This window comes from Orycteropus afer, unplaced genomic scaffold (genome assembly GCF_000298275.1).
Source record: "Orycteropus afer afer isolate SDZICR_OR568_19922 unplaced genomic scaffold, OryAfe1.0 scaffold00405, whole genome shotgun sequence".
In the NCBI taxonomy this organism is placed as follows: domain Eukaryota; kingdom Metazoa; phylum Chordata; class Mammalia; order Tubulidentata; family Orycteropodidae; genus Orycteropus; species Orycteropus afer.
In genome coordinates, this window is record NW_006921992.1 from 937,819 (window position 1) to 949,983 (window position 12,165).

The window sequence follows — 12,165 nt, forward strand, 5'->3', positions numbered from 1 at the left end:
AAAGGACCTCTTTCAAGTGCTGAACAGCAAAGATGTTTCCTTCAAGACTAAGGTGCATTTGACAAAAGCATTTTGCATGGTATTTTCAATTGCCTCATATACACGTGAGAGCTGGACAATGAAAAAGAAAGACCGATGAAGAGTCGATGCTTTTGAGTTGTGGTGTTGGCGAAGAATGCTGGAAGTACCACGGACTGCCAGAAGAACTAACAAATTGGTCCTGGAAGAAGTGCAGCCAGAATGCTTCTTAGAAGCAAGAATGGCCAGACTTCATCTCACCACGTCTCATGTCATGTTGTCAGAAAGGACATTCCCCGGAGAAAGATATGCTTGGCAAAGAGGAGGGACAACAAAAAAGGGGAAGGCCCTCAACGAGATGGATTGACACAGTGGCTGCAACGGTGGGCTCAGGTGTAGCAAGGATCGTGGGGGCTGGCACAGGACCGGGCAGCGTTTTGTTCTGTTGGACATGGGGTCGCTATGAGTCGGAGACGACTCGACGGCAACTAACGACAACTGGGGCTGCAATTCCTGCCTTGCCTCCATCATTCTGGGTGCAAAGCAAGAGACCTTCGGGTGACTTTCCTGCAACGGTGCCTGGGCAGGGGGCGCCCCTAGCAAGGGCCTGAAGAGCACTAGGGTCAGGGTGACTGGGCTGGGTGACTGGGCTGGGGAGGAAGAACAAGGAATCCTGATTGGGGTACCAGGGGAAGACACTGTGGGCCTGTGAGGGTGGCTGAGATGGAGAGTGCCAGAATGCCCAGGTGGAAATGGTGCCCAGGCCTCCTAAGCACCCCTGACTGTGGACGCCAGCAGGGCACCGACTTGGGTGAGAGCCTTGCACATCCGGAGGTGTGTGGGGGGGGGGGCGCGTGCGCACTCCTTGGTCTCCTGCCAAGCCCCAGGAGAGTCCACTTCTTCCCTACTTTCTGGACAAGCGGGTCAGGCACTGGCAAAACCCAGGCCCCATGGGTCCCCTGTTCCCGCAGAGGGTCTGGGCCACAGGTTGGCCTGCCCGCAGCTGCCGTGGTGCATCCAGGATTCCGGGAGGTGCGAGCAAGGAGGGGGGCACAGAGCGCGGCCGACACTTCCTCCCTCCCCTCTCACACTGAGCTCCTGCCTCCAGCCCCGACCCTCACAAAGTCTGCAGGCAGTCAGCAGCCTTCGCACGCAGAGCAGCGCCCCGGGGCGTGCAAGGTAAGGGGGGGGGGCGCACTGTGAGGAGGGGCCGCAGCAACGGCTCCCGTGGCCTCTCCAGGAGCATCTGGTCCCCTGTGCCTTTTTGCGCCGCAAACCAAAAAAACCAAACGCACTGTCGGGGCGCTGGGTCCCACTCATAGCGACCCCTCCTTGGGTTTCCGAGGCGGTATCACTACGTAAGCAGATTTCCCAACCTTCCTTCCGAGGAGTGGCTGGTCGGTTTGAACCGCCAGCCTTCTGGTTAGCAATCAAGTGCCTTAGGCCCTATGCCACCAGAGCTCCTTTTGAGCCGAATTGTCACCAAAAGTCGGACATGAGGAAGCACATGGAGGAAACGCTGCGCCCGACAGCAGGCCGACGAGCCCCGCCTCGCACGTCCCTTCTTTTCTGCAGGAGAAAGGTCTTCAGCCAGAGCTCAGACTTGCTCGTGCCCAGCCCCGCGCCACCCCAGTCCCCGCGGCGACGCCAAAGGCGAAATTCCAGTGGACCAGCTTTATTGCAAACTCCGGCGGCAAGGAGCAGGGCTCAAGGGCGCGGGGCGTGTCTTAGGCCAAGGGGGTGGAGCCTAAGGAGAGAGCCTAGGCCAAAAACTTAAGTATCTTGGAGGCTGAGGCTAATAATAGAATGGGACGGAGTCTAAGACAAAGCGACACGAAGGTGGGGGGGGGGCACAGATCGTAAGGCAGGTGGGTATGGAAGGCAGGGCCTGGGTGTGGCTCAGTGGAAGGTCTCCACCTCCACCACAGTCCAGTCACCCTGAGGGGAAGCCACATCGTCGGGGGAGAAGCTAGTGACAGAGGTGATGCTGGCACGGGACTCGTCCAGTGGAGAGAGCAGCTCGGCCCAGCGGCCCAGTTCCGCATCGCTGAGCGCAGCCCGGGCACCCCCCGTGCCGCCGCCCCCGCCTGCGCCCTCTGCGCCCCTACCACCGCCGCCCGTCGCGCCCTCAGCCGCCGCCAGCAGCAGCGTCCGGCTCAGGAGGTGCTGCACGACGCTCGCCTGCAGCGCCCCCAGCGGCAGCTCGCCCAGACGCGGCGGCTTCGAGCCCCGCGGGGCTGCCCCCGTTCCCGCCGCCGCCGCCGCCGCCGCCTTCCCACTGCTGGCTCCGGGCCCCGGATCCAGAGAGTCGGGGGCTGGGGGCGCCGCCTCAGGCCCTTCAGCCTCGTAAATGGTGCACAGACCATCAGCGGAGCCGGGCCCGGCAGCAGGCGGCCATGGCATGGGCGCTCCTGTGGGAAAAAGCTCTGGCTGAACCCAAGCAGGAGTTAGCCCCGCCCAGGCACGGTACCGAGCCCATTTTCTTAGACGCCCCGCCCCAAGCAGCGAGGGCCCGCCTCCGGCCCCGCCCTTTTACAGCCCCCGCCCACAGCCCTGCCCTGGCCAGGTGTTAAAGGTCTTTCACCTGGGGCGGCGCGGACCGCCAGCGGCGGAGCGGGCCCTCGGCTCCAGGCGGCCGGGTGGCAAGCGGCGAGCTCCGCGTCGGCGGGCAAGGAGGCTGCGGCACCACCCTCGGGCCCGCTGTCGTAGCCGCGCAGCTCCTCAGGCGTGCTGGTGGCGCTGCTGCTGTGGCCGGCCAAGTCCGGGCCGCTCAGCGTACTGGACGGGCTGCGTGAGGGCGGCGGCGGGGCTGGGGCCAGCGGTAGGGTCAGCCTTGAGCCGGGAATTGGGGCATCGGGACCTGGGGTCGGGGGACGACGTGGAACCAGTAGGGAGGGTGAGGTGGGGGGAGAGGAAGGAATCTGCAGAGGGGGTGAGGCTGGAGGAGAGACAGAGGCCTGCAGAATGGGTGAGGCAGGGGGAGAGGGAGGGGTCAGCAGAAGGGGTGAGGCCGGAGGAGAGGGAGGGACCTGCAGAGGGGGTGAGGCAGGGGGAGAGAGAGGGGACAGCAGAAGAGGTGAGGCCGGGGGAGAGAGAGGGGCCGGCAGAAGGGGTGAGGCCGGGGGAGAGGGAGGATTCTGCAGAGGGGGTGAGGCCGGAGAAGAAGGGGCCTGGAGAGGGGGTGTGGCAGGGGGAGAGGGCGGGGCCTGCAGAGGGGGCGAGGCTATAGAAGAGAGCGTGGCTTGTGTAGGGGGCATGGCCAGGGGAAAGGGCGGGACCTGCAGAGGCTGTGAAGACAGAGAAGATGGGGCCTGTAGAAGGGGTGTGGCTAAGGGAGAGGCTAGAGAACGAGGATCCTGCAAAGAGAGTGTAGTCAAGCAAGAGACAGAAGCTTGCAGGGATGTGGCCAGAGGATGGTCCTGCGTGGCCTGAAAGGGATGTGGAGAGAGAGAAGGCGGAGCTTGGATAGGGGGCGTGGTCATAGAGGGACGGACCTGCAGAGAGGGTGTGGCTAGGGGAGAGGGCGTGGCTAGAGGAGAGGACAAGTACAGTGGAGATACTGTCAGGGACAGGTTAGAGGATGGAGGGGACGTAACCCCTCCACACAAAAGAGGTGTGTCTGAGGGAGAAGGAAGCGGGGACACAGCCAGAGAAGCCTGGGTAGGAGGTATACTCTGCAGAGGGGGTGAAATTGATGGGGAGAATGAAGCCAGAAAAGTGGGCGTGGCTAGAGGAGAGGCGGATGCCTCCGGAAAGGATGTACCATGACAAGAGGATGGATCTTGCAGGGGGGGCAGAGCTGCTGAAGAAGAAAGCGGGGGTTGAGGGAGTGTAGCCGAATGAGGGACTAGTGGAAGAGGTGTGGTCGGAAGAGAAGTTAGGTCGTGGGGAAGGGATGTCACCGGTGGGCAAGTCAGGGCCTGAAGACCGAGCTTGGCTGGTAGAGGGGGTATGGTCGGTGGAAAAGCCGATAACGTGGCAGGCATCGAGGGGTCAGTGATATGGGGAGGCGGTGCCTGCTGTGCACTGGGACCCTGCAGAGAGGATGTGGCCAAAGGAGGCGACTGGCCCCGCCCAGTGGCTGCCGCCTTCCTGGGGGGTGTGGCCTGCAGGGGACGCAGAGCCTGCAGACCTTTCGACTTGGGCTGGGACGCGTGAGCCAGAGCCCCGGGTGTCCCTCGGGACAAAGCCCCAGAGCGACCTGGAGAAGGCAGAAGGGTGGTGCTCGAGCCCAGAGGGCGCGTGGCCGGCCTCTGGAGGCCTCCGCCGGCGCTCGGCCGCCTCCTGGTGGCGGGACTCGCCTCAGCAGTACTCCGTTCCGTGGTGCAGTTCGCTGATCTCCTGGGGACCTCAGTGGGGGGCCGCGGCCGGGTACTCGGAGCTGCCCGGCGAAGTCCCACTTCGGGTTCGGGCACCCGGGATCGACGAGCGATGGCCGGGGAGGAAGCCCCAGGAGTGGGCCCAGTAGCGTCTAGAGGCAAAGCAGAAGGCCAAGGGGTCACCGTTAGTCTCCCTCTCGCTGCCCAGGAACCTCGTTCCTCTCCAGGTCACGTACCTCTCCGCGCCCCAGCACTGGAGCCGCTCCTTCTGGGTGCCTCCGGAGCTTTTCCTCGGGCGACAGGCCCCTCAGCCGGAGGTCGTAGGCCCTTCTGACCAGGAGCCCCCGGCCTGAGGACAGGACGGGCGGCGCTCAGGGCAGAGCCCCAGCTCCCTGTTTGACCTCTCAAATCCCCATTTTCTCTTCAGTGAATTGGAGCCCTTGGTCTCTCCGCGAGTTAATAACGGCTTTCACCCAACTTGCGCCTAGGAATCTGCACACTTTCAAACGCCCCCTCAACTTGTGTGTAAAATTAAAAGGCTCCAGATAATGACGCAAACCCTTGTCTAGAGGACTTGATGGGGGCTTGTTACCTGGAGGTCCCGCTGGCACGGGCGGAGGTAGAGACAGAGGCCGGCCCGGAGGCCTTGGCAGGGACTCGCTCCACTCTCACAGCCGCGGGGGTCCTGGAGGCTGCGGGGAGCAGAGTCAGTGGGGCCCCAGAAGGGCAGGAGGGCGGGACTAGTGACTGGACAGAAAGGGAGGAAGGGAGATGGGGTTGGGAGCAGGGATGAGGGCTGGGGTACCTGGACTCCGGGGGCCTGGCCCGGCGCTCCGCGCTGTTCCTATCCGGGGAGCGGCCTCAGGGAGAGTGGCTCCCCCCATACTCCCGGCTCGCTCTGCCAGGGGCCTTCGCCCCGCTGCTCCCAGAACTCGGAGGGCTGCGGTAGTTACTGGAGGAGGGGGTCGAGGAGACCCTGGGGGCCTGGGGGTCGGAAGGGCGGGAGAGCGAGAAGCCGGCGTCCGCGCGGGGGCTCCAGCCTTGGTCTTGTCCCTCTTGTCCATGCTGCACCTGGTGACCAGAGTGGCCCGTCAGCACCCCAGGTCCTGCACCGCGACACCGCCTGCGAGAACCTCGCTGCCTCTTCCCCAGCATCGCCACTCACGGGCGCAGGAACCTCAGCCTCCATCCCTATGGCTCCCCTCCATCCTACCCACACACACGCCCCGTTGCTCAGCTGATTGTCCCCAAGTCCCACCCCCACCGCCTTCCCCAAACGCTGGAAGCCCTGTCGGCCCTGGCCCACCCCGCCACACTGCCCCTCCTGCAGTGGGCCCTCTAAGACCCGAGACCCACGCGCCCACCCCTCGCCCCTAGGAGACCTAAACCGCCAGCCTCAGGGACAGGGAGCTGCCACGGGCTCCAGAGGAGGGGAGGGGGCCCGGGGCGGCCTTCCCGAGGGACCCCGACACCTGCCGGGAGAAAGAGCGGCCTCAGCTACCCGCGAACGGGCTCGGGAAACAAAGAGCTGCGTCCCCGCTGGCCCCCTCCCCGCCCAGCCCCGCCCGCGCCCGAACCTCCACCTGTTCCGCTGTGCTTACCTCCGGCTCCGGCCACTGGCCGCTTGCACGCGAGGTGCCTGGGGTGGAACGGGTCAGGCGCCTGGGCTGCAATCGCCGCCCGAGCGCGAGGGGAAGGGGCTCCGGCGGCAGCGTTGGGGACCAGGCCGGCCCCGCCCCTCGGTCGCGGGAGGGGAAGGCGGGCGCGGGCGCGAGGAGGGGGCCGGGCGCGCGCTCCGACTAGACCCGGAGCGGCTGGCATGGGCACGCCGAGGGGCGGGGGAGAGGCGCGCTCTGGAAGGAGGGGCGGTAGCCTCCGGGTCTGGGGGCGACCTGAGTCTGCAGCCGCCACTCGAGGACCCCAGAGACCGGACGCGAAGGACCTCGAGGAAAGCCCCGAGGAACCCCCCAACCACCCCATTCCTTCCACCTTCACGCACACACACCTGCCCCAGTCCCCACCCCAACCACCTGGCAACACAGAGCCTTCAGGACGCTGATAGGCTGGGCCCTGGTAACCAGGAGGCGGGAACAAAGCGCCTACGGCCTGTCCGACCAATCCCGCTGCTCGGTGGTCCTGGTCCTTTTCTTCGCCTTCGCGACAACTGGAACCAGTTCCCCCCTCCAAGGTCCCTGAGGGGCCTGGGCCCCTCTGAAAACCCGGAGGCTTTTCCCAGACCCCGGAAATCCTCTTCCTGGCGGGGGAGGGGAGCTGCTGGGAGATAGGCAGCCCTGGGAATTTAAGGGGTGAGGGAGAACGAGCGCGAGAGCGCGCACACGCACATTTGGGGAAGAAAAAAAGAAAGGAGAGGGAGGAAAAGCGACTAGAAAGACAGAATTGTGAGAGATGCTTCTAGCTTTCTTCAGGGCAAAGCACCCCACAAAGATTTCCCCAGGCTCCGGAGGGGCAGGATTGGGTGTGGGGGGGTTAGGAGGTGACAAAACAGGTGCAGGAAGGAGGAACAAAGATCCTGTCACCCGGTCCCAGACCAGCTGCAGGAAGTATAAACAAACAAGCAAAACAAGCCATTGCCCAAATTTCAGACTTTTGGCGGCCCATGTAAGGTCCCTAGATGGTGCAGTTTGCACTTGACCACTAACCTAAAGGTTGGCAGTTTGAACCCACCTGGTGGCCCACTTCCTGTAAGATTACAGCCAAGAAGCCCTACGGAGTACTTCTGCTTTGCCACACATGGAGTCACCGGGAGGCTGCAGGCAGGAGGAGGTTCATTTGGGTGACTTCACCAAGCAGAGCAAGAGGCTCAGTGAAGGGCCTTGGTAGGGGCTGTGGCGTGGAGGAAAGGAGGGAGGCGACCATCTTCCGCTGTCCTCCTCATAGCTGAGGTTCAGCCTTGTCACCTCTGAGTCATGCCCCTCACTATGCTTTTCTGCTCTCCACCTCCATGCCTCATCCCTCCAGACTCACAGCACCCCCACAGCACCCCAAAGAGCCAGCGACCTCTGCCCAACCGTACCCCATCACTCACACTTACACACGCCAACACACCACACACACCATATGCATACCAAACTCCACATACGCACCACACACCACACACACTCTATACCCCACACACGTACCATATGTAACACACACCACACACACAGCACACTCACATACTATGTATACCACCATACAGCACACACACACACCACACAAATACACACACCGGGTCTCAGGGAAGGAAGAAGCTGGGGTGGGCTTCATGAGGGTGTGGTTGGAAACAAGGGTTTTGGCTTTCTTGCTCCAAGAGTTATGCCCACAGCTGAAGTTCAGTAAATGGAAGAGCAAGAGAGAAATGGCCACTTAACCACAAAAAGACAACACGATCAAAAAATGGGCAGAGGATTTGAGCAGACTTTTCACCAAAGAGGATGCTCAAATGGCAGCAAGCTCGTGAAGAGATGCTTGGTCATTAGCCGCTGTTGTTGCTGTTGTTCGCTACTGTCGTGTCAGCCCCCGACTCGGAGCCACCATACTCAGCTACAGAGCAGGACGGCTCCCTAGAGTCCTCTTCGCTGTCACCTTCACAGGAGCAGATCACCAGATCTTTCTTACGCAGAGCTGCTAGGTGGGTTCAAACTGCCAGCCTCTGGGTTAGCAGCCAATCACAAACCGCTTGTGCCACCCAGGCTTCTATTAGAATGACAATGATTTTAACAAAAGAAAACAGTAGGTGTTGGCAATGTTGTATAGAAACTAGAAGTTCATCCGTTGGAATGAAATGGTGCAGCCACTGTGAAAAAGGGTTTGTGGGTTCCTAAAAATAACTGAACATAGAACTGCCACATGACCGAGCAATCCCAAGGCTAGGTACATGCCCAGAAGAAGAGAAGGTAGGAGCCCAAACAGAAACTTGCCCACCAGTGTGCATGGCAGCAGCACCATTCACAAAAGCCAAAAGGCAGAAACAACCAAAATGTCCATCAGCAGATGAATGGGCACATAACGGTCCATCCACGCAACAGAACACTACTCAGCCGTGAAGAGAAGTGAAGTCCCGATGCATGCCACCTCGTGAAGGAACCTCAGAAACATCGTGCTTAGTGAAGTCAGTCAGCCACAAAAGGACAAACACCGTACGATCCCACTTATATGAAATAGGCAAAGCTTATTAGTGGTTCCCAGGGTTGGGAGGGAAGAGTGAGGGGAAGTTTTTGCCTAGGGAGCATGGAGCTCATGTTAATGGTGGTGGAATAATTTGGAAAAGGGCAGTGAGAATGGTTGTATATCATGAAGGATGTCACTGACGTCCCTGAATTATACATGTATAAAGTGTTGGGTTGGTTTTTTTTCTATATATAGGAAAAGATAAAAAAGAAGAAGAACTGAATATCTGCTTGCTTTGCCCAGTAGATGCCAGCCTTCTGAACCTAACCCTTCAAGGTTCCTGACCACTAGCTTTGGAGAGGGCACTGCACTTTGTGTTGGGTCACTGTGGAAGGCCTCCTCAGGTCTAGAGTGTGTCACCTGTGTGAGTCCTTCTGGTATGGTGGCAGCCTGGTTTCCCAGGCTGCCACGGGGACACTGTCCAGCAAGCAACTACCATGTCCTGAATCACATCCACCCCTCACCCAACCTGCAGAGGCCTGACTCCTACCTTCTGACTATGGTGCAAGGACCCCTCCAAGGTTACAAACCGACCCACCCTGAGTTTCTGTAGCATTTGACTTCTGCCATTCTTCATATTAGAATGCTCTTCAAACATCCACCACCAGGAAAATGGACATCAGGAAACAAAGTAGAACACCACTCAGCGTTCAAAAGCAACAAGGTTCTGATACACTCAGAACATGAACAAAGCCCAGAGACATTATGGTGGACCAAAGAAGCCAGACACCAAAAGGGAGTATACCTGGAATGATTCCATTTCTGTTATTCTATAAAATGCCAGCTAACCTAGGGTGAGGGCCAGGCAATGTCTCGTTCTGTTGTGCACAGGGTCATTGAGTCGAGTCACTCCACGGCACCTAACAATAACAACAAATCTAGAATGACAGCAGATCAGTGGTTGCCTGGGGCTGATGGCAGAGGGACACCATGTAGCCCTCCCAGATTCTCCGAGCCACAGAAATCCCATGATATTAAATGCTTGTTGTTTTAAGTTGCTAAATTTTGGGGTAAGCAGTTACACAGCAATAGATAACAAGCTCAGACTCCCAGGCCATTAAAAGGCAGTAGGAGTGCTGGGCTTGATTCTGTCTCCTCTGTAACAGGTTCAGGGAGCTCTGGTGGCACAGCACCTAAGGCATTGGACTGATAACCAGAAGGTTGGCGGTTCAAACCCATCAGCCACTCCAAGGAAGGAGGATGGGCAATCTACTTCTGTAAAGATTTACCCCCTTGGAAACCCAATGGGAGTCTCAATGAGTCAGAATCGACTCAATGGCAGTGGGTTTGGTTTGCTTTTTTTTTTTTTTATCAGTTTCAGAGCCCCAGTAGCAGAGTGATTAAGTGCATGGCTGCTAAGTGGAAGGTCAGTGATTCGAACGCACCAGCTGCTCCACAGGAGAAAGATGTAACAGTCTGCTTCCACAAAGACTCCAAAACCAAAAAGCCAAACCCATTGGCGTCCAGTCCATTCCGACTCACAACAACCTCCTGGGATAGAAAAGAGTTGGCCCATCGGGTTTCCAAGGCTGTAATCTTTACAGAAGCCAACTGACACATCTTTCTCCATGGAGCAGGCTGGTGGGTCCAAACCACAGTCCGTAAAGATTACAGCCTTGGAAACCCGATGGGGCAGTTCTACCCTGTCCTACGACATTGCTATGTGTTGGACTGACTCGACGACAATGGGCTTGCTTTAGGTAGCAGCACCTCAAACATGGAGTTTGAATACAAGGTCTCTTGAAAGAAACTCCTATGCTTTACCAACAGGGGGGACAGTTCCACTGAACCAGTCCTGGGGCTGCTGAGAACCAGGCATCATTCCAAGTGCTGAGGATACAGCAGAGGCCAAAGAGACAGATGTCTGGAGTCCATAGGTGTCACAACCATTCAACTGTTGTTGTTGTGTGCCGTCGAGTCGGCCCCGACTCATAGCGACCCCTCCTTGGGTTTCCGAGGCAGTATCACTACGGAAGTAGGATTGCCCAACCTTCCTTCCGAGGAGTGGCTGGTGGGTTTGAACTGCCAGCCTTCTGGTTAGCAGTCAAGTGCTTTAGCCACTATGCTACCAGAGCTCCTACTGACCTAAAAGGTGGCAGTTTGAATCCTCTCAAAGGTATCTAGGAAGAAAGGCCTGGCAATCTAGTTTTAAAAGGTCACAGATATTGAAAACCCTATGGAGCAGGGTCCCCAGGTGGCGCAAACAGTACTCTACTGGTAACTAAAAAGGTGGTGCTTCAAGGCCACCCAGTGGCACTATGGAAGAAACAGGCAGTCTTCCATAAAGGTTACAGCCAAGAAAACCCCATGGAGTAGTTCTGCTCTGTACACATGGGGTTGCTGTGTGTCAGAACTGACTTGGCAGCAACCGATTTGGGGTTTTAGTTTTGTTTTTGGTTTTGGTGGGGCTTTGGTTCTAGTGAGCCCAGGGACTCCCGCACAAGTACACAAAGCAATATACAGGCAACCTCTTACACTGCTCTGCACGTTCCCGCACCTCGCAGACGGTGCGTGTTTTACAAATGGAAGGTTTGTGGCAACCCTCAGTCAAGCAGGTCTATAGGTGCCATTTTTCCAACAGCAGGTGCTTGCTTCACGTCTGTGTGTCACATTTTGGTCATTCTTACACTATTTCAAACTTTCTCATAATGTTCATATATGCCTGGGAAACCCAAACACTCGTGTGACTGACTGACTTGCCATATTCACTTGATAGTGGTGGCCTGGAACTGAACCCACCATATCTCCAAAGTTGCCTGTAGTTGCAAACACTCAAAGCACAGATCCCAAGCACAGAAGGCTCTTTGGAAAGAGGGAGAGGGAGACCACCCCATACCAAATGTTCCTTCCTCAAAGAGGCCTTCCTTCAGTACCTCTTGTCTCTCGCAACTGCTTTACCCTCTGTTATACTCACAGCACTTGTCACAAATTGACAGTATCCAGTATCCCTTCCTTGCATTTGTTTGCATGTCCAGTGTCTGTCTCTTCCATCTTTCTAGGACAGAGCTCCATGAGAGAAGGGCTGTGGCAATGTCATAGCCTGGCATGCAGTTATTCACCATGGAGTCAGCTCTGACTCACGGTGACCTTAACATGTAACAGAACAAACACACTGCCTGATCCGGTACCATCTTCAGGATCCGTGATATTTCAGTTTACTCTTCGTGTCCAGTGTATCAATCCACCTCATGGAGGGTTTCCCTCATTTTTTGCTGACCCTCTACTTCACCAACCATGATGTCCTTTGCTAGTGATTAGTCTTTCTTGATGTGACACTATGGTTAAGGCATCGGGCTGCTACACATAAGGTTGGTGGTTTGAATCCACCGGTGAATGAGTTGAAGTTTTGCTGTTCTTGCTTCTAAGGCACATCCTGGTTGTCTTTCTTCTAAGATTGATCTATTTGCTCTTGTTCTGGCAGTCCACAGTGGATTCACTATTCTTCGCCAACAGTCTGAACGCGTCAATTCTTTCTTTTTTGTCCAGCTTTCTCATGCATGTACACAGAAAGCTGTTGAATAGACCATGAGGAACTGGCCCAGTTTCTCCAGGGCTTCTCTTTGGGCTGCTGGCAGGGTGGAGCCCCAAGCATCTCTTCCATCTCTGAGTTTCTAGTGCCTGAGGCAAGAGGGGAACAGAAGCTTCAAAAAAAAAAAAA

General features: G+C 57.6%; 1 protein-coding gene across 1 annotated transcript; it reads right to left on the reverse strand.

Moving 5' to 3' along the window:
* Positions 1-1,917: 1,917 nt before the first annotated feature.
* On the reverse strand, positions 1,918-5,401 carry PRR36 (proline rich 36). The gene is made up of 6 exons (XM_007953711.1): positions 5,143-5,401; positions 4,930-5,029; positions 4,574-4,686; positions 3,921-4,489; positions 2,603-3,305; positions 1,918-2,429 (listed from the first exon to the last, which is right to left on the reverse strand). The coding sequence occupies exons 1-6, from the start codon at positions 5,399-5,401 to the stop codon at positions 1,918-1,920; spliced, it is 2,256 nt and encodes a 751-aa protein (XP_007951902.1).
* Positions 5,402-12,165: the final 6,764 nt, after the last annotated feature.

Coding starts and splice junctions, on each gene's coding strand:
- PRR36 (XM_007953711.1), bottom strand. CDS start 5,401: ATGGACAAGAGGGACAAGACCAAGGCTGGAGCCCCCGCGCGGACGCCG. Junction 4,687..4,929: donor CGTGCCAGCGGGACCTCCAG/GTAACAAGCCCC, acceptor TCCTGTCCTCAG/GCCGGGGGCTCCTGGTCAGA. Junction 4,490..4,573: donor CAGTGCTGGGGCGCGGAGAG/GTACGTGACCTG, acceptor CTTTGCCTCTAG/ACGCTACTGGGCCCACTCCT.